Below are 22,000 nucleotides of genomic sequence, written 5' to 3'. Positions count from 1 at the left end.
TGCTGATCATATGTATGTTAACAGTAGTATGCAGTAGTTAGATTTTACTTCTATGACAAAATACGCTGTGCTTTGAAGATCAAAAGTTCATGTTAAGGTGGTCAAGTACTTCCAGAGTAAAACTTTGAGAGTGAATTAAATTTATACTCTTGATGATTTACATTCTTTGAAGAAAAGAACTTCCCTTAAGTTTGTGAAATAAAGAAATACTCTGTACGCCATGGGTGAGATGCTAGGAATAAAGTTTTTTGGCTATGATAAGCTAATATTTCTTGCATTGACAAATATAAGGAGAGACAGCATTTTAAACTGTTGCAGTGCTTTACTGATCAGTACAATACAATGAACATGAAATATTTCTGCACATTCACTGATTAACTTGGGTTGGAGGTTTGCGAACGGCAGATTTCTGACAGGTCTTCCTATCAGGCTTCACCATCCATACCATTACTCCAGTTACCACAGGCATCAAAAAACTAAAGATTCCATTTACAGTTGCATAATGGGCAGATGGATGCAATGCATGATTTGAAATGGACATACAGTGGAACCTCGGTTTTCGTTGGCAATCCGTCTGAAAAGAATCGATGAAAACCGAAACCGATGAAAACAGAGGCAAATTTTTCCATAGGAATCAATGCAAATCCAATTACCGGTAATCCATTCTAGGCACTCCAAAAAACATACCAAAAACACATTTTTTGGTGAATAAACATAGTGTTTAATGCTGAAAACAGTAACAAACAATAACACTAGGACCAGCTTCAGAGCCAGTGGACCAATGTCGCACCAGAAAGCTGTCCAAAGAGGTCTGTTTCTGACGCCATTTGTCTGAAATGGGGCAAGACATTGTCATTAAACAAGTTGCAGACATGGCCTGCTACAGCTGTGTCTGGGTGATTTTTCTCCACAAACCCCTGCACCTTACTGCAAATCGATGAAAACCGAGGCAAATCGATGAAAACCAAGACAATTATTTCACTGAAAAAATAAATGAAAATCAAATTCGATGAAAACCGAAGGCAGTGAAAACCAAGGTTCCACTAGCTTTGCATTTCTTTGAAGAAGAATAGCTTTGCATTTAGGAGAATGCCACATGGAGAGAACATTCAGAAAGCTGAAGTTTAGAAAAAAGTACAGCAATTTCTTTTAAAAACAAAAATATCTGTGCACTCTAAACGATCATTATTATCTGCTTTTTACCATTAGCATCTTAAAGATTAACAGGGTGATCATGAACAACGTTACATTGAAGTTAATGAGTTTTTAAAACTATAACTCCATTTAGGATTGCACAGTTGTAGCAGCATCATGGGCTAAAACCCTTTTGAACATGAAAACCTTTTCATACAACAATTTATTACTTATTATTTTTTTTGCTGCATCAGACTAATGTGACTGCTGCTGTAGGATTCAGTAGACTTTATTAATACAGCATAACTAGTAGAACCACTGTCACGTGTCCGTGTTGGATTCTCCACCCTAAAACACAACTCCATTGGAAAGCTCAGCAAAGCATACAATTCCTTGGTCACATAAAGGGTTTTTATATTAATATGTACCTAAACTGAACTAAACAATCTTTTATACATGGTGTTGGACTATATCCAAAGAAGCCCCCGCATCTTAGTATCCCCTTCTTCTTCTTACACTGAGAGAGATTTAAAAGTAGGTAAGTGGCAAAATTATTTAAATCCGTAACATGCAGAATAATGCACTTTCAAACTGCTTTCAGTGCTCTTTGAAGCTGTGCGGAATGGCAAAATCCACTTGCAAACAGTTGTGAAAGTGGTTTGAAAACGCATTATTTTGCGTGTTCAGAAGGGGCCCCAGAGTGGCCTGCATTACAACTTCCATAACAGTGCCTTCTGTTAACAGCATCAGGGCATTTGATATTAAAACCTCTCTAGCTAAAAAATTACTAGTGCAAACTGTACAAAGTGTTAGGATAATAGGCCAGTGCCTGACCCATGGGTTAGGGGCTGTAGCAACTATCGGCACCCTTACCACTCTTTCTTTACCGTCCGACCTTCTTCAGCCTGTCTCTGTATCCATTATGTTAACAGAAAGGTTTCTCAGGGCCAGTGCTAGAGACTTGTGTGCTTTATTACAGAGCACTAGAGTTTAGAATAAGTTTTCTAATTGTTTAGATTCCATCCAAATCAGCACAAATGCCTTCAATTTAATGGGATTTTCAAATATATTTCCTTTCAAAGATGCTAAAAACTCAAAATGCTAATCCCATCCATGAGTATTCCCTCTGGTTGTTACTACTGAAGTAAATCAAACACAGATGGCTACTTGATTTGTGTAGTCACCATAGCAGCAACAATAAAGTTGTCCAAGTTTTTAAAAATGTTGTTGTACATAAATTGGAAGGGGTACACTAGAAACATGCAGTATATGTCAGAAATATTCACCACATGTGTAGTACTACATGAAAATTCAAATTTTATTTTTAATTGCTAAAATAGACATTCCTTGGAGTCTTAAAGATGATGTCACCTGTCTGTTACCATTTAAAAAGAGATTTTGTTTGACTTGTCCCTAGAACCTTTATTTCTGCATGCAGTCTATCTTCATACTTCACTAACCTATTCAGAGAATGTTTCAGTTCTGCTACTCAGACTAAATACCAAGCTAATGTACCATAAAATGTGAATGATGTTTTGCAGCCCTTAACTTGCCCACGATTCCTTTCCTTTCTTAAAGGACAAAGTATGGAAAACAGCAAGTGGTTCCATTTTTTGCTTCGGTCACAATTCCTCCATAGCATACAATTCAAAAGCCCGTCTTCATAGCAATGAGGAAGCAGTCATGTTGTTGGAACAAAAACCATGAATTGTATAAATACATCCTTGCTAAATACCATTTAAAATGTATATTTAATGTGTCCAAAAGAGTCTAGTGTTTTAAATACTTTTAGTATTTAACTAGCATAGTTCTGAAAGACAAAGCCAATATTATGATCCTTATGTTGCAGTTAGTAGGCTGAGGACTCCATTGTGGTAGGATGTGAATCAAGGAATTTTAGCTCATTTTGCATCATTGTTTGTAACTGAATTCCAGCCATGTTGACATTTACTGTCTTAACCAGTTAAAAGCCCTTGTAGAGAACAATAGGAGAGAAGCTGATAGTTCCACTGAATGCATTAATGCTCAATTGAAACAGCACTGGGTAAGGTGTTGGGGCTCGCTCACTTCTGGCTTAAGGCTAATGAAATTTTTGACCCAGAAACTTTACATGGTGAGAGCAGAACTCTCTGCACCTCTCTACTGTAATGATATAGCCATCTAATCTATAAGTATTTTTACTTTAATTGTTTTAAATAAAATTATTAGTTACTGAATTTGCATGGTAGGAAGGTGCTAATATCACCAGAAGATTTTTTCAGTGAACATCTCTACACTTGTTAGTTTATTAAAGTAAACTTTAAAAGGGGCTTGGACAGATTTATGGAGGAGAAGTTGATCTATGGCTACCAATCTTGATCCTCCTTGATCTGAGATTGCAAATGCCTTAGCAGACCAGGTGCTCGGAAGCAGCAGAAGGCCATTGCTTTCACATCCTGCATGTGAGTTCCCAAAGGCACCTGGTGGGCCACTGCGAGTAGCAGAGTGCTGGACTAGATGGACTCTGGCCTGATCCAGCAGGCTCTTCCTTATGTTCTTTACTCTATATATAGATATATGTACACACATACGCACCCATATGCACACATTCATTTAAAAGACCACTCAAGTTGAGCTGTGTTCTAAACAAGGTTCTAAACAAATTTTTCTTTCACTGAGTTTACCTACAGTGTAATGTCAAACTGGAGACTGTACCTCAGAAGTTTAATTAGTGCTAAAACATACTGAACTCTTCAAGCCTATCAGTTTACTCATTTGAGATTGCCAAACACTTTCAGTACATATTACCTGGCCCTTTCTCGTGTAGTGTGGATTATTGCTCCTCAGTCTCATTCAGAGACTTTAACAGGAGCAGCAACCTTAACAGGAGCAGCAATAAGGTAAAGGCCCATCGTTGTAGCCCAGTCTCTGGGTCTAGAATTCTGTTTTTCTCCTTAGTCTATTTAAATCTCAATGCAGATAGTGCAGGCTAAATTTCTTAAAGATGCATCTATTATAGGCCAATAAATTGTATAGGAAACAATTTGATAACATAACAATAGTGGTAACATGCCAACAAGTTGCATTCAGAGGTTTGAAATGAAAAGTGTGGCTGTATTTTAATATTCATTTAAAGCAACTATTGTCACCCTTTGCCCCCAGAGATAATCATAAATAAAAGTGAGCACTCAAACTTGCTGTTGTATGCAATTTGATTTGTCCTTTAAGTTTATCTATCTGCTTTCGAACCCATTTTCACAATGCATAGGCTGTTGTTCCATGACCTAGCATTATTAAATTGCACTTATCAATCATTCTTGCCAGGGATGCCATCACCAACTACATTAAAGAAGTCAGAGAAGTCTGGTTTCAGCAGTCCCTCGCCTTCGCAGACCTCCTCCCTTGGAACGGCATTCACACAACATCATCGACCTGTCATTACAGGACCCAGAGGTGAGGCCCTACCCAAAGGCACCCAAAGGCACTGTCTGGTAGTTTATCCATGGGGTCCCAAGCCACTAGACCAGTGATGGCGAACCTTTTCGAGACCGAGTGCCCAAATTGCAACCCAAAACCCACTTATTTATCACAAAGTGCCAACATGGCAATTTAACCTGAATACTGAGGTTTTAGTTTAGAAAAACCGGCTTGCTCTGAGGTGTACGTTATTCGGGAGTAAGCTTGGTGAAGCAACCGTGCAACGCTTCGAATGGGTGAATCATGACCCTAGGGTTTACTCAGAAGCAAGGCCAGCCTAGATATATGAGTGTGTGTGTGTGGGGGGGGGGTGATTTTCCACTCCCCCACATGATGAACTTTGTGCACACATGCCCACAGAGAGGGCTCTGAGTGCCACCTCTGGCACCCGTGCCATAGGTTCGCCACCACTGCACTAGACCATGCACAAGGAAAAAGAGAGTTGCTGCCTACTTGTTTGATTCAGAAAAAAAGGGAAAGTTGCTCCTTGGGTCTGAATATTTTAATAAGGATTTGTATTGCCAAGTGTTTTCAGGGAGGAAAGTGTGGATTATATTTTAATATTTTTGGTTTGAATAGGTATAGTAGATCATTTTGTCTGATTGACCAAAGAGCCCTTCATTTTGCATTCTGTTACTGTATCTGTTTAATTGTTCAACACACCTTGTTTTACATTGCATACACTTTTTAAATTTAATGTATAGGTTTAACTGCACCAGAGGACCTAGTGTTGTTAGCACTGTCTTTTCAATTTGCAAATGACTTATTATAGCCTATTGATTTTCATCAGAAGGTTGTTTGTGGGTAATGTGAAGCAAGCCCATCTTAGTTTGCATGGCCAGTTGGGTCTGGGGGGGAAAATCTCCAACTTTTGGTCAAAATATTATAACAAACTTTTAGTAATTTTCAAAGAGATATTAAGAAGGCCATGTATGTGCTTTGGAGGAAGACAAAGAAAAGTCACGTGCTTTCTCAGAGACTTAAAATCCATTCTTGCTCCCAGGAATTTTAAATATTCTTTCATGCCTACTTGGTGATATAGGAAATATTCCCCTCTTTATAACTTTTTTCTAATAAAATAATACAAAATGGATATTTCTTACAGAATTATGTTTGTTCCTATAGCATGCTAATTGTGTAAGAATAATTGGCTTGTTAAGCATTAATACTTGGGTAGGAAAGGATGATCAGATGGCTTGAAGTCTTACTATACTCTTAGGCGTACCATCATAATCTAAAGAGCATTGACGTATAAAGTCTTACCACAGTGAAACTTTGCCGAGTGCCTTGAATAGGTTTCATTATAAAAGCCTACAGGAACTATTTGCTGGGGAGGCAGAGAGGAGACTGGATAACATTATTTGCTGTTAATCACATAACCAGTTGCTCAGAGGCAAACATGCATTTTAAAAACAGCCCTTCGTAATGGGTGATAATAGCAAGGTATTCTTAGTATTAGAGTTATATTAGCAGTATATTCAGCTGTGCACCAGCTGACTCTAAACCAGACTCAGCACAATCCTATCTTAGACTTTCCCTGATGTGACTGTATTTTATTAACCAAAGCAGAATATTGTGCAGACCAGGCATATGGAGGACTGTCCAGCCATATTCCACTTGCCTATTAACATAATAATATTGTTTTTATTGTTTTCCTTTCACTTAACATTGTTTTTATTGTTTTCCTTTCACTTAACATTTAATTCCTGTATTGTATACTTATAGGTTTTTAAAATCAGTTCTTTACTATTGTTGTATTGTTGTCTATGCCAGTAAAGGCTTGCTGCTGCTGAGTTCAAGTTACTACCCATCTCAGATATATTTGGCATGGTGTCCAAAATTTGCCAAAGATTTTGAGGTATTCCATGTATCATTGGTCATATTTATGGTGTGTTTTGGATATTATCTTCAGAAATACAGTACAGAAAGCATGCTTCATATTTTGTCAGAAAACAGAAAAGGGGAGTGAGAGATATTTTTCCCCAAGAGAAACCAAGCGAAAGTGCTTTCATTTGTCTTTCATATCCCACTTTTCTCCCAGCTGGTTCATCCTTTTTGTTCCTTTCTTGTTTTCTCCCTTTTGCCTTTCCTTCATTCTCAACTGTTGAGATTTGGACTGTAAACTACTTGGGACAGAGACCTGTCTTTAAATTATGGTAATTCATAAAACAGATTAAGCATATCAATAATAAGCATAAAGCTTGTGTTATGTAAGTTTAGCCTAAAAGGTTGCAAATGGTTGGTATGTACATGCAAACACATTCTGTGAACATTTTTGAGGCCTGCACAAAACTACCTGGCAAACTAGCATTTTCAGATTTCTCAGCCTAGCTTTCCACTTCAGTGTGTGCCTTTTGTTTGCAAAGCTCCAGATGCATGAACAAGGCTCTACAAAAGGATCTTGCTGCTGCAAAGAATTTTGCTGAATGAAACAGCAGGAAAGCACAGTTCTTACCGAAAGGAGCTAGGCAAAGACTTTAGCAGACACCTGTGCGGTAAAGAGTTGCATGTGGAAATCTCAGCCCCTAGGCGGTGCTGCTGTGGGTATTCATCAGAGCTCTTATGTAGATGTCTGAAAAAGGTCTGCTGGCAAAAGTGACAGATGACTGAATATTCCAGTCCTATGCTTTGATGATTGCCTTTGCTGTGCTTATGGCAGGAGAGATTTGTCACAAGAGTCTGAATTAGAAAGGAACAGAGATTCTTGATTTTTCAAATCTCACATCTTTCATCCACGTTGCATATTTACACATGAGAGATGTGGATAGTGTTAGATCCTTTTCTGGATCTGCAGAATGAAGCATAATATGTAGTTAAGCCAGAGATCTCTGTACTTGGAATTGGTGGAAATTGTTACTAATCACCATGAAAAGGGGACTTTCATTCTGTCTACTATTTTTCAACAGTCATAAACAGTACACCTGAGTCCTGTGTAGGGATAAAGGCCATTGTGTGAATTTTAACACTTTGCTCTCCACATAAAGTTACGGGTAAAAGAAAAGTCATGGGTAAGATAGCAAGAGATAACATACTACAAGATAGGCTCAAATATAATAGCAACAGAGCACTGCTAGTGGTCACATACATCTCTCAGCTCAAACCAGTTCAATGCAACATTAATGATCTACAACCTATGCTGAACAATGATATTTTGGGCTATTGTGGGTTACCCACACTGTCTGGTTGGTTTTGCTCCTAAAGTTTCACCCACATCTACGGCTGACATCTTCAGAGGCATGTCACACTAAAATGCATCTCTCTCCGTGGCACACAATGGCACATGGAGGTAAACACATCTTACTGTGACATGCCTCCGAAGATGTTTGACTTGAAGAGAAACATATTTCCATGACATGCCTCTGAATATGCCAGCTGTAGATGCAGATGAAATATTAGGAGTATAAACTACCAGACCACAGCCCAGAAAACCCACAACAGCCAGTTGATTCTAGCTGTGAAAGCCTTTGGCAGTACAATGATATTCCTCTTTTACAGTGGCCGTTTCTGCACGAATGCGGAAGCGGCCGGGTCGGCGTTTCTGACACCGACCCGACGACGCTGGGACTGTCCGCACGGACGGTCCTGGAAAGAGCCGGGCAGCCGGCGCCGCGGAGCGCTGGCACCCGGCCGACCCGGCATGTCCCCAGGCCTCCTGCGCGTCGCCGAGGCTGGCCCCTGCGCGCCTGCTCCAGCGGCGCAGAGCAGGGGAGCATGTCCCCAGGCCTCGGCAACGCGCCGGAGGCCCGGGGACAAGGTAAGTGCCGGGTGGGAGGAGGGTGAGGGAGGCGTCTCGAAGCCGCTGCCGTTCACTCGGCAGCGGCTTCGAGGCGGCGTTTCCCCAACAAGAGCGCTTCCGAGCGCTCTGGGGAAACGCCGGCTTCGCGGCGGTCGGGCGGCGCGATGGTGGCGCGGCTGCGATGCAGCTGCGCCCCCTGTGCGAATGGCGGCCTGGGGACGGCGTTTTTGCCATCCCCAGGCCGCCATATTCCGCCCGTGCAGAAACGGCCAGTCATTGGGAGGCAAACCTTTTTCTTGCCCATAGGCAAGACCTTAAAAAAACTTTTAAAAATACTTTTAAAACCTTTTAAAAGACCCTTAAAAACTTCTCACTCACAAGTATGCCCTTTTTAACATAAACACAGTCTCTGGAAACCAGGATCTGCAACAAACCATGATGCCAGTTCTGTCCCCCTATTCACTCTGACAACACAATCAACAGATATAACAACACCAGCCATACCCCCAGGACCATTCACTTGTTCATCTTCCAGGGTTTTATATGCTTTCAAATGTCAATAATGCCCTTCTACTCTCTTCATCAAACAAACAAGTCCTTATGCCTAAGAATAAATGGACGTAAATTCAACATAAAACCCCCCACGACACTCAAAAACCAGTGGAGGGACATTTTAATCCTCCAAATTATTCCATTGCTGACGAAAGAGTGGCAGTCTCCAAACAGAGAAAACTCAGAGAGTTATAACCTGAGATTTTGAAGCTAAAATTCATTCACAAATTCAGAACAATGGACCTCCTTCCAGAACTGAATAGGGGCATAGGATTCTCATCTCACTACGGATGCCTGCAATCATTTTCCCTCTACTCCAGGGGTCCCCACACTTTTTAAACGGGGCCAATTCACTGTCCCTCAGACTGTTGGAGGGCCGGACTAAAAAAAACTATGAACAAATTCCCATGCACAAATTATTGTAGAATGTTTGATTTCACCTTTCAGCCTTTCTGTCATGGTCTATTTTTAGAACAGTGACCAAAGTACGTCAAGTACAGGGTGGGCTCCAAATATTGTTGGGGAGGCTGTGGAATACCTTCCGCTGTTAAAAAAAAGCAGAACTTTCCCAATTAGGCATTCCATCTAACCCAGGATCAGGTATCTTCCTGGGTTCTTTCCTCCCTAGCAGCCAGCGAGCGATTTGCCAGCCTGGCTGATGCCAATGGGAGTGAGGCGGAACAGAAAGCCTGAGAGCAACACATGGAGTAGCCGAGAGGGAAGGGTGGAGCAGGCGTTGCCACATGTAAGGTTTCCAACTCTGGGTCAGAAAATGCACGGAGATTTGGGGGTGCCATAATGTAACTGCAATCAACGGCCGTTGGGGCCAGTTCCTCCTCTCCCTCGAGCCCCCACTGCACATGAATGGAGCCATCGCTGCCATGCCTGGCGGGCCGGATAAATGCCTTCAGGGGGCCACATTTGGCCCCCGGGCCGTAGTTTGGGGACCCCTGCTCTACTCTAATCAAGCTAATTACTGTGTATTGTACGTTTGCATCCTGTACCTTCTTTGCAACACCTCTCTCACCTTCTGACTGAAATATGACCTAAAGATTTCCATTCCAACCTGTATCTGATGAAAGGAACTTTGGCTTTCAAAAGCTCATTGGTCTCTATGATGCTACTTGAATCTGTCTCATGAACTTTGAAATTTTTGGTAGCATTTGGAAAATCTTTTTTCCAATCATATCCCCAACTACCATTATGTAACCTTTGGTCATATATATATTTTACTGTTGTGAGGATACAGTGGAAGGGCATGCACACTGCCTGAGTTCTTTGAATGAAGGGTAGGATGTACATGTAATAAGTAAACAGGCACATAATATGACCACTGAGTTTCTGAAATGGGAGCTTCATGCAAATATCAGTCATCTTTTCCTATCTATGGCCCTTTCCGCAAAGGCCAAATACAGCGCCCTGGGGACTGCAAAAACGCCATCCCCAGGGAGCTGTTCGCATGGGGGGCGCAGCTGCTTTGCAGCCGTGCCGCCCTCGCTCCTCCCCAGTGGCGCGAAGCCGCTGTTTCCCAACCTCACTCCCTGAGTGAGCTTTTTGGGAAACAGTGGCTTCCAACCGCTGCTGTGCAAACGGCAGTGGCTGAAAGGCGCCATCCCTCCCCCCTTTCCCAATCAACATACCTTCCCTGCGACCGTCCGGCGCATCGCCGAGGCCTGGGGACACGCCCCCCTGCCCTGCGACTCCAGCACAGTCGTGCAGGGCAGGGGAGCATGTCCCCTGGCCTTGGTGACGCGCCGGACAGTCACAGGGAAGGTAAGTCGATCGGGCGATGGCACAGCGTGGCGCTGTCTTCCCAGTAGTTTCCGGGACCGTTTGCACTGTCGGCGTCATGTACGCCGACCAAACCCCCAGAGTGGCCGTGTGGAAACAGCCTATGATTCTGTGGTGATTTCCCATGCCTTTCCAGTAATTTTCTCTCTTTTGCTGTATTACAGGTCATTTCAGGTTTCCAGATTTTTCATGAAATCCTGTTTTCATTTCCAGATTTTAACCATCAGAAATGAGTGAAATATACACAATATTCAAGAACATGTGCATGTGAATAGTGAATTCTCTAGATACAATTATACAATGCATCAAACCATAAAATATGGCTTTCAGTGTATTGTGTGTAAGTTCAGCACTTTGCTGCCTTCCTAAATTAAAATCACTAGTCAGGGTAAACTTGTGCCAACTAGAATTAAAAACAATTTGTTGATGCCTCTGTTGTTGTGGCTCACTGATTCATTGCAGACAAAAACAGAGTTCTGTGCTCTGCCAGTGTATGGATTACTTCTATCCAAATAATGGATTAGATACAAAAGTTCTCTTCTGTTGATGTATATAAGAACAGTTGTACCATTGGAATGGTACCTTTTTAAAAGTTTATTTTGAAATATAATATAACATACTATAAAAAGGCTTCCCATCCCATAAACCCACCATTCTGTAGCCCTAAATAGAGGGGGGGGAGAAAGAAAGAAAGAAAGAAAGAAAGAAAGAAAGAAAGAAAGAAAGAAAGAAAGAAAGAAAGAAAGACATAAATCTTATTCCAATAAATAAAATACATTTAATATCAAGTTGATAGAGCCCTAAAAATTCAATTCAAGAAACATCCCATCTATTAAGTGGTTTGTAAAAACAGCAGTCTTTAATATCCAGAGTTTCTGGCCTGATAATAGTTCCTACAAAGAAGAGTGAAAAAGGAGTAAAGCCTTAACTTCCCTTTTTCCAGGAGGGAGGGGTTCAGATCGTGGCAGATTAGTTCACATTAAGAACACACCACACTTTGTACTAACCATAGTTTGGGATCTAAATCACTGGGTGAATCTCAGGTGTACATACAACAAATCACAGTTTGCGTTGCTTGCCTCCTTGCCTGCTTTCCAGCAGAAACCGTGGTTAAGGTGACAAGACTATTTTTTCCTCCAGGTTGTTGGTAACCTGCTTACACTTTGTCTCTTTCTACATTACTGAATCCCATAATAAGTGATATGGGAAATTATTTTATTTTTTTAATTGGATAAAAAAATCCATGTTGTGGGAGATCTCTGACCGGATCTCTGCAAGGTTATGTTCTTTCATTTAAAAGCTGGGATGTGGGTGAAGGAAAAACCTTTGTAGAAGGGCTTGATTGCTAAAATGGAAGATGCCACAAAATGAAATTTTCCAGGAGTAAAATTCGCTGTTCTGCAAAACCGTAACAAGATAAAAACTATGGTTTTGAATGCACAAAGTAGAACTGTTTTCAGTATATCGGAAAGTATATGCACAAAGTATATGCACAAAGTAGAACTGTTTTCAGTATATCAGAAAGAGAAAGGGGAAGTGTGTATAGGCTGGTTGTACATACACTAGATCTGAGTCTGCACATAATCAGTAGGACTTTCAGTAGTAGGATTGCCAACCTCAAGGCAGGGCCTAGTGTGTGTCAGTACCAACAAATGCCCTGTTGAAGTAGTATCTTTTACAGTCAGAACAACAGTTTTTTTTAAAAAAAAGTGCAGATAGAAACTAAACAATGAATATATGGAGTTCAGTTGCTCCATATTATAAAAGTAAAGGTAATCTCCTGTGTAAGCACCAGGTCATTACTGACTGCTGGGATAACATCACAATGTTCACTAGGCAGACTAAGTTGAGGGGGTGGTTTGCCATTGCCTTCCCCAGTCGTCTACTACTCGGTACTCATTTTGCCACCTCAACAGAATGGAAGGCTGAGTCAGGGCGATTCCGCACACGAGTAAAATAGGTTCGACCCAGTTCCCTGAGAAGAGTACCAACGTAGGTCGAAGCCATTGTTGTTCCCCACTGCAACCAGCTTGATCACAGCTCGGAGGGCAGAATCATCCTGTGCCTCTTCGCCGCTCCATTCCGATTGGCTACTGTTTTACGGCCATGTTCCATCTATCCCCACACACGTTGTAAAAAAAACTGCCACAGGAATGGAGGGACGAAGGTGGCGTTTTTTGATTGGCCAGCTGTACGCATGCCCAAAACACTCAGCTGTGATTGGCTGAATGGGGGACTCCTGGCACCAGAGATTCCGCACTTTACTGGAATCGAGCTGAGTTCGAGCGTGGTTCCCTGAAAAAGTAGTAGTTCCCAAATGGAGTCGGAAATTTGACCGTTACACAGGGCGAAACTGGTACAAAACCATGTCGATCCCAGTGGTTGTGCTTAGCACTTAGGTCGAACGCAGCTCGAACGTAGGTTGATAACGCAAGTGCGGAATCAACCTCAGTCTTGAACTGGCTACCTGAAACTTATTTCCATTGGGATTGAACTCAGGTAATGAGCAGAACTTTGATTGCAGGACAGCTTACCACTCTGCACCATGTTATAGGGCTTAGGAAACCTGTTACCTAAGATGCTAAGGTCAATTATCAGGTTTAATTAGATAATGGCTACATTTACCATTCAAATCTGTATCCTACTGTATACTTGCATGCCTCCCATACGATTAAAACTAGAACTAAACAAAAGTCAGGAACCGTGTAATTAAAGCTGTACCTTTATTGGATTTTAAAGAGTTGTCCTGTGACACAGGAAATATTTAAAGGACTAGGTTATTTAGCTAATTTGTATGTAAACAAACAGCTTAAAGGACTACTACCCTAAATTAACAACAAGACCACCAACTGAGATTGCCTCATAAAGGATCCTGATTGCTCAGATTTGTGATGATCAACGATTCCATAAATGCTAGATAAATCATAACTAAAAGTGCTATTACACTAATAATTTGCAAAGAGATAGATGTGTGGGGCACCATGCTGGGATAATTTGTCATCCCTATAGCAAACATCTAGGGAGGACCTTTTTAGTGAGGAACAGTATTAATACGTTGTTCCACTGAGGACATTAGCACAACAAGTTGACTTGGCCGCTTAATCTTTTAAAAGAGGCACAAAAATCCCCTAAGGGGGGAACTGGCAGAGAGAAGAATGGAATGAGAAGTGGACCTATATTTAACATTAGTCTGACAAAAGAGACTTGATTCATTTTATATAAAAAGTAAGGGACAGTAAGAGCAGAAGAATTTTTGAGCAAGCAAATAGGATTTCATGCATATCTCAAACAATAACATAAAAATTGAATAATCTTAGACCTCAATATTTAGCCTGCTGTCATGCTGATTATATATTCAGTTTCGTTCCTTTTCTTTGATGTGTCTATGAAGCTAAACTATATGATTTGAGCATGGCATTGAACTGTAGTATTTTATGCAGAGGTTCCTTTTATGCTAAATTTTCTATCATCCTTGGACACATAAACCAAAGTACATTATTATTTTTAAATCCAGAACCCATGTTTAAGTTATCACAGCTCAGGCTTTCCAACTTCTCATATTGACAGAACCATAAATCACATTAAAGTTAAGTGAATTACTGTACCATGGAACTATAGCTTTAACAATGTTTCTGTAGTATCATTTTACTATCTACAAAATAAAAGCAAGGAGAAACACTGATATTAGAAATGAGGACACTAAGTCGTAATATCTCAGAAACAATATATCATTACAGACTCATTGGTTCCATCAACATGGACTGTAGTAATGCACCGCTGACCCAGCAGCACCGTGGTCGAGCGCTGGAACACCTACGCTCCTACGGCCTTCTGGTCGCACCGCACCCCCACTCCTCATCCCCCTATGAGTCACGGATCATGAACTGTCTGGCTCAGTCACCGGGCGCAGGGACAATGGTCTTGCCCCCAGGTGAGGATTAGGCTCAGACGCTTACGCTCCTCTCCACACGTAGCCAGGTGAGATCATGCATCACATGATGATCTCCCGACCTCCCGCTCTCCCGGAACTCCCTCCGTTCCTCCCTTCTACACGCCCCCGATAGAATCACAATAAAGGTGCCAGGAACCAGCACGCGGGAGACTCGCTAGGAACACGGACCTCCGCGCTCCCGCTGCTGGCGATCTCCACCAGATGTTATCTCCGCGTCTCGTCTCGTTCTTGCGCTGACCACGTGGGTCGACTACAAGCTGGTGCCGAAACCCGGGAATCCTCGAACCTCCACCCTGCTCACCGTCGCCTGGGAAAGGGCCGCGATACCGAAGTCCGCTGGATCAGCGCATCCAGGGACCACCGTTTCGGTATCGCCTGTCCTCTGGATCGGCGCATCCAGAGACACGCGTCCTAGGACACTCTCTCGTCCGGACGGAACACCGATGAGTATGGGAGCTTGCAAAAGCAGGGCTTATGACAAGCACGGTGACGAACTGAAAGCGTTAAGGAAATGCGGCAGGGTCCCCGGAAAGAGAAGGGAGCTGCGCAAATTGGTTGAGGAGATTGAAGCTCAATGTCCATGGTACCCAGAGGGGGGGACATTGAATCTTAAGGACTGGGAAAACATCGGCGCACTCTTCGCACAGAGCCTCGCCCCCAATGTCACTGCTACTGACGTGGAGACAATGTTATGTCGCCATCAGCCTGCAGACCTATGGCTCCCTTGCTGTAGGCCGCCCTCCTTCGATCTTTCACCTTCAATTTCAACCCCGGAATTTTCTCTATCCGCTAAATTGGACGCCTGTCCTCCTTCTGCCCCCCTTGCTCCTCCGCCCATTTCAAATTCTCCAGCGGCTCAGCCGCCCCCTCCCCTTGCTCCGCCTTCATTTTCCGAAGCCACCGCACCTCCGTCAGCGCCACGTAATGGCGCGGGTTTCAAAACTCTCGCAGAGCGTATTAGCCACGATCTGCAAAGGAAAGAAACCCTGACGGAAGATGATGCCGATATTCTCGCATTGTGCCCCGTCCATTTCACAGATACCGAGGGGGGGGGATGGCATTGTTCGCTGGTTGTCGAGTACCGCCCCTTAAGCTATAACATCCTCACTGAGCTCCGCAAAGCGATGCGGGACGTAGGAGCCACTAGCCCCTACGTGAGAGGCATGCTGGAGGCAATCGCGAGGAATTACCTAATGGTTCCGGACGACTGGAAGACCACCTTTCGCATGCTCCTGAGCCCTGCACAATTTGTGATCTGGGAAAGCGAGTTCCGCCAGCAGTGCTTCAACAGGGCAGCCACCTCTGGCGGCGCCTACACCGCCAAGCAGCTTTACGGCTCCGATGCCTTTACCAACCCCAACGATCAGATTGTCCTGCCTGAGGCCACCCTTACGGTCGCCTCTGAGTGCGCCTACAAGGCGTTTATCAAGGTTCCCAATGCCGGCCAGCCAACCCAGAGTTTCTCCACCATTCGGCAAAACCCCCAAGAGCCCTATACCGAGTTTGTGAACAGGCTCCAGGAAGCTCTCAAAAGGCAGGTTGGCAACGAGGAGGCCCAGGGCGAACTCCTTAAGCGCCTCGCCAAAGAGAACGCCTCCGCTGAGTGCCGCAAAGCAGTCACAGGCTTAGGTAGGAACCCTGAACTGGCCGACATGCTCAAAGCTTGCCAGGACATCGGGTCTTTCGCCCATCAAGCCAGCCTTCTAGCTGCAGCCCTCTCCGCTGCCCTGAGACAGCCCCGAGACGAGTGTTTCAATTGCAACAAGCCAGGACACCTCCGTAAGGACTGTAGACTGCCCGGCGGGGGGGCCTACAGCCCGAAAGGAGGGGGGTCTCCCCCCAGAGGGCTAAGACCCCCAGGGAGGTCTAAGACCGGGTGCTCCCAAAGCCTGCTGGGAAGGCCCGCACCCGGGCATCTCCCAGCCCGGAACCAAGGCCCGCGACCTCAAACCCTTCCCCGAGCTCCCCCACGAGATCTTCGGGCTGCTCCAGCTCAGTATAGTGATCCCATCCCCACGGAGACCATTAGGCTGGTCTTGCCAAAGCTTCCGCTGAACAGGTTGTTCATCATCCCAGGGGTCATCGACTCCATACACCAGGGAGCCATCCACATCCAGGTATGGACAAACATCCTCAAGCAGAAACTGCCAAGTTCATCTGAACACCCTGCCTCTATGCTCTCACTGAGTCTAATCTGTTCAGCTAATCTAAATCTCGTTGCTCGCTCCCCCCCACGCCTATACTTCCTGCTCTGCTAGCCCCTTCTATTTCCAAAGTCACCATGCCTCCGCCAGTGCCACAGAGTGGCACGCATTTCAAAATCTCTGCAGAGTCCACAATCACTGAACTACAAGCAGCTGTAAGGATCAAATCAGATCTCGTAGCCTCTGAGCCTGTGCAAAGCCCTAAGCTCAAAGCTCCCAGTGGCAGCAAAATCGTCAGTACCTCAGAGAGAGCAGGATCGCAGCCTGCAAAGGAACCGCCCTGCAAGGTCCAGAGAGCAAGATCTCAAATCAGAGTTGCAATCCTCCTCATTACTTTATGCGCGCTCTGTATGCCTATATATGCTCTGTATGTCTTACCCCCTTTCAAGAGACCCCTAAAATTTTCCCTTCATCAGAGGGATTTGTCCATTGCTTCTAAGCTATGCTCTTGTGCTTCAATTAAAGTTTCTCTCCTTTTGATTATGTGTGCCAATGCCTTGAAAGGCTTCACCCATTACAGCATCAACCTTAAACAGGACGCAGCTCGTGCATGCTCCCTAGGAGGCCGATGGGACCTGCTTCAGGCCGCCTCCATCTTAGTTTAAACCCTCAAAACTCTTCTTCAAACCTTTCCTTGAGAACCTTTTTCCTTCGGTCCATCTGAGCCTACACTGCCACATTGGCGCATGCAAGTTTACATATGAAGCCAAAATCATTTTCATGCTCCCACATTCTCTGCTGAGCGCCCCTGGCTAGTCACAGTGCCAAGGGGGGTCTCTCAGCCACACCTATCTTACACAGCCTCCGCTGTGAAGGTAGGAAGCGAGCTCAAACCGGCCAAAGTCCCTTTACAGGAGGGGAAGGTAGAGCTGACTTCCAAACCTTCCCCCCTTCCTTTCGGCCCACCCCCCCTCTTTCTAATGGGCTGACGCACCCCACCTCTAGATCTAGGATCTGATAAAGGGTTTCTTGCAAACCCCTCTCAATTTGCTCCTGTGATCAAACCTCAAGCCCAGGAACTGTTTTCTTTGCATCTTCTCTACATCTTTCCTATGGATGCTATATTACGATATGACTATAATTGTGAATTGTTTAAGTTGCTTTGCAAAACACCCACACTTTAGACGGTGATTGGGATTGTTTTACAAACAAACATCCGACCTGGATGTGACCTCTCCCTTCTCCTAAGCCTTCGGGCAATTCTCTGCCTTGTGTCTCTTAACGCCTTGAATGTTGCAAGTGATCGCTGTCGGAATGGGCCAACTGCACCCAAGGAAAGCTTGGCCAAAACAAACGAAAGAAAAGGGGAGTGGGTTCCCCCCCCTATCTATCGACCCAATCAAGGTCTCATCCAGCAGATCATATCCAAAGTACTATTCTCTCTAAACTAACTCAGCCAGCGCACAAACCCTGGGGAAAAAAAAAAGCCGCTGCTTGTCTTTTCTCTCCCACACAGATTTCCAATTCGATGGGGCCAACTCAATCCCTGGGACAAGGAAAGCCGGCCCTATTGAGAGGGCACGATTGCCCCCAGCCTGGGCCGAGACAGGAGGGATCTCTCTGGAGCAAGCACACCTATTCTTCCACAAGGATCGCAGACCCCGCTGGGGCCACCACCCTGGGAACGGCAGCCTGGGCCAGCTGTGGCTCAGAGGTTGATGCCGCGTGTTGCTGCTCCTCATCTACAATCGCTATTCTCTCTCCCTCTCTGCCGCCCCCCTGGCTGAAGCTTGGAGTTGCAGCCAGGGACATTCCTGATAGATTAACCCTTGGAACTCTCCGCTGTTTTCAGCCGCTTGAATGATGTTGGAACATGCCTTCTCTCACAGCTCTGCTCGTGAGAGTCACTGGACTAGCAATGCTAAAGACTATCAGTAGCTCTCCCTACACCCTTGAGAAATCCATGGACTCTAACGCCATTGCTCCGTAACTTTGGTGGTCAAACAGCAAGAGCCACACATTGAACAATTATGCAGCCATGGGCTGCCTCCCGTCCTTATATTCATCTAGCTTATGTATTGTTTATCAATGTTCATTATCTTCATGTATATGATGGTTGAATACTGTGACCCAACTGATTGTTGAAGTTATTGCATGCCTTGATTATAGAAGTTATCCTATTTGCTGTTGTTGCATTCCCGCCTATCTGTCTGCCGGGACTCTCTGCTGCCGCCTCATCATCGTCCTGACCCCAGGCTCCGCCCAAGGAGCCCAAGCGCCGCCGTCAGCCCTCCTCTCCCCTTGAATCCCGCTTTGCTGGAGCGACATGGCGGCCCCTCCAAGGCGGAATTTGTCTCCTCGCAGTTTCCCTGGTGGGAGTCCCTGGACTCGCCTCCTACAACGCTAAGACTATTGGCCGGCTGGCCTGTGCCCTTGGCGTAAGTCTATCAATTCCACCTCCACCGCTCTGATGCCCTGGCCTCCGAGCAGCAGGAACTTCGTCAAGCGACTCTAGATAATCGTGCCGCTATTGATTACTTGCTATTACTGCATCACTAAGGTTGTGAAAATGTACATAACATGTGTTGCTCCAATCTCTCTGATAATTCCCAGTTGATTCATATGAAAGTGCGTGAGTTGCAAGAAGTTGTATCCAATCTGAAATATGACGTAAGTTGCCCCATTGGTGGTCAGTCCTCTGGCTGGCTACCGGGATGGTTAAGTGCTATTGTACAGCTCTGCATTGGTTTGATTGTATGCCTCGTCGTTGGATCTTGTTTTATTCAATGTGTATCTAATATTGCCTGTAACGTGTGTAAGAAGCCCCTCGAATTTCCCTTACCTCGCAACCAAGTCCTAATGTTGCACAAGCAGCTCGGTCAACTCGACCAAACAGCGGAGGAGACAAGCGTCCCCCTAAATCGCCCCTCAGCATTTCGGCCTCCCTTCTAAAATGTAAAAGGAGGAGATGTAGTAATGCACGGCTGACCGGGCAGCGCCGTGGTCGAAGCGCAGGAACACCTACGCTGCTACGGCCTTCTGGTCGAGTCGCACCCCCACTCCTCATCCCCCTATGCGGCACGGGTCAGGAACTGTCTGGCTCAATCACCGGGCGCAGGGACAATGGTCTTGCCCCCAGGTGAGGATTAGGCTCAGACGCTTCCGCTCCTCTCCAAGACGTAGCCAGGTGAGATCATGCATCACATGATGACCTCCCGACCTCCCGGTCGCGCGGAACTCCCTCCGCTCCTCGCATCTAGGCGCCCCCGACAGAATCACAATAAAAGGTGCCAGGAACCAGCACGCTGGAGACTCGCTAGGAACACGGACCTCCGCGCTCCCGCTGCTGGCGATCTCCACCAGATGTTATCTCCGCGTCTCGTCTCGTTCTTGCGCTGACCACGTGGGTCGACTACAATGGACTTTTTAGTATCAAAGCAGAATTGTATATACACACATGAAAAATGGGACATAATTATAGCAGAAAACAGGATTTCCATTCGTATCTGCATTTACTTATTAGGAAACAGGTAATTTGGTCATTTTCTGTTCAACCAATTATTTATAATTTAAAAAATGGCCCTAGCAGACAAAAACTTGTTTCAGATGTAGTGCTGCATTTTGATGATGCAGGAATGAGCCATGGACATGCTTGCTCCTGTCTTTCCTCCCCTTGTATATGAATTCAGTTTTCAGCTGTAGTTTGCAGTCACACCTAACCCAGGTTTATCATAGTTTTCATATCTGGTTTGGGGGCAAGTGCTGCTCATATTTTGCAGTCAAATATAACAGTAAACTGAGGCATGTCTTGAAACAGGAAAGGCTTCGCAAGGACTTCTTTTGCCTGTAATTCTTGTTTTAATACTGTGCCCGGCCCATCTTGATCCAGGTATCTTTCTCTATCAATTAAAAAACAGCAGTAAATTTTCAGCCCAAGTTTTTGCTTGTTCTTCTTGAAAATACTGCAAATAGTAGGACAGTTGTTTTTAAAACTACAGAATTGTGTGTGCAAAATTGTATTAAAATACACTTAAATAAGATCAAAGCAGCTTATGGTATGCGGGTGATCTGTTTTGTTCTGGGTTTTGGGGAAAAATAAATCCACATTAGAAGAATGTCAAAGAGGCATTTATCATACAAGTTGTGATCTAATTTCCCCTTGAAGTCAGTGGCAGAACTCCCATTGACTTTAATGGAGCTGGATTACACACAAAGTCTTTAATTTTTAAAGCTGTTTGTGCAGACTTCTGTTCTCTACTTCTTGTATTATGTTATATATAGAAATTCAAGTTCCCTTTAATCCTAGCCTTTTGTGAGCTTTCCTTATTAATCAGTCACTTTTCTTATTTCTGATAAACACAGCTGTTGCATAATGTTTGAAAGCATTTCATATCAGCCAGTGAGGTAGCTTAGCCAATTAATATTTTAATATTGTCATTTTGGAAAACAAGCCCTATTGGGGTATAAAGAACGGGACATATCTTGCATGATTGTAACTGACACTTACATTGCTTTAATGTTTTGAGAAGTTTCAGATCATAGCGAGTTAAGGCATCTCATAAGGATTGAAAGAAGAGTCTGAGTGAACTACATTTCCACATAAATGACTTTTAATAAATACTTTCTCAATAGTAATTAAGTTAATTGGCTTTGTTGAGATGCAACTTATAGAACACTTTCATTAACAGTGAGTAAACTAGTATTATTTCTAGGAAGATATATTAGGCCCTTTCTGCACGGGCCTCTATGTGCCCTCACACCGGCAAGAATTCTGCTGGCATGGGGGTGGAGGCCGTTCGCATGCAAGCATGCAAGCGGCTCCCAGGCAGAGGCCGGGCATTAGGGAGAGGCGGTTCGCGGTATCGCTGCTTCCCCGTTCCACTCCCAGTTACCTCGTATCTGTCGTCGCCCTGTTGGCCTCTAAGCCCCGCCCACGCTGCCCTCCGACCTCCAGGGTCGGATGGCAGCGCAGGAGTGGTCTTAGGAGGACAGCAGGGCGAATGCGAGGTAAGTGGGAGAGGTACGGAGAAATGCTGAGAACCCCGGCGGTGCTGTCCGCACTGCGCCACCGAACACACTCGTTTACTCCAAAACTACCCTTTAAACGGAGAAGTGCTTTTGAGGGTACGCCTGACGCCTCTGAGGGAGGGAAGGGGAGCCAGGTCGGCGCATTGCTGGCAAGCTTCAGCAGCGCCACCCGTGCATAACGTATGCGCCTGGGATGTATGCGCTTTG

The 22,000-nt window shown here is 44.5% G+C and overlaps 1 protein-coding gene across 2 annotated transcripts in view; it reads left to right on the top strand.

Moving 5' to 3' along the window:
• The window catches only part of NFIA (nuclear factor I A), a 620,753-nt gene that overhangs the window by 526,887 nt on the left and 71,866 nt on the right, over positions 1 to 22,000 (top strand). For both annotated transcript variants that reach the window (XM_048495977.1, XM_048495978.1), the window contains exon 7: positions 4,438 to 4,566. In XM_048495977.1, coding sequence (XP_048351934.1) covers positions 4,438 to 4,566 — 129 coding nt within the window. The remainder of the gene's footprint in view (positions 1 to 4,437; positions 4,567 to 22,000) is intronic.

This window comes from Sphaerodactylus townsendi, linkage group LG05 (assembly GCF_021028975.2).
Source record: "Sphaerodactylus townsendi isolate TG3544 linkage group LG05, MPM_Stown_v2.3, whole genome shotgun sequence".
NCBI lineage: Eukaryota > Metazoa > Chordata > Lepidosauria > Squamata > Sphaerodactylidae > Sphaerodactylus > Sphaerodactylus townsendi.
Note: the sequence above shows the minus strand (reverse complement) of the source record. Positions and strands in the feature narration are given on the sequence as shown.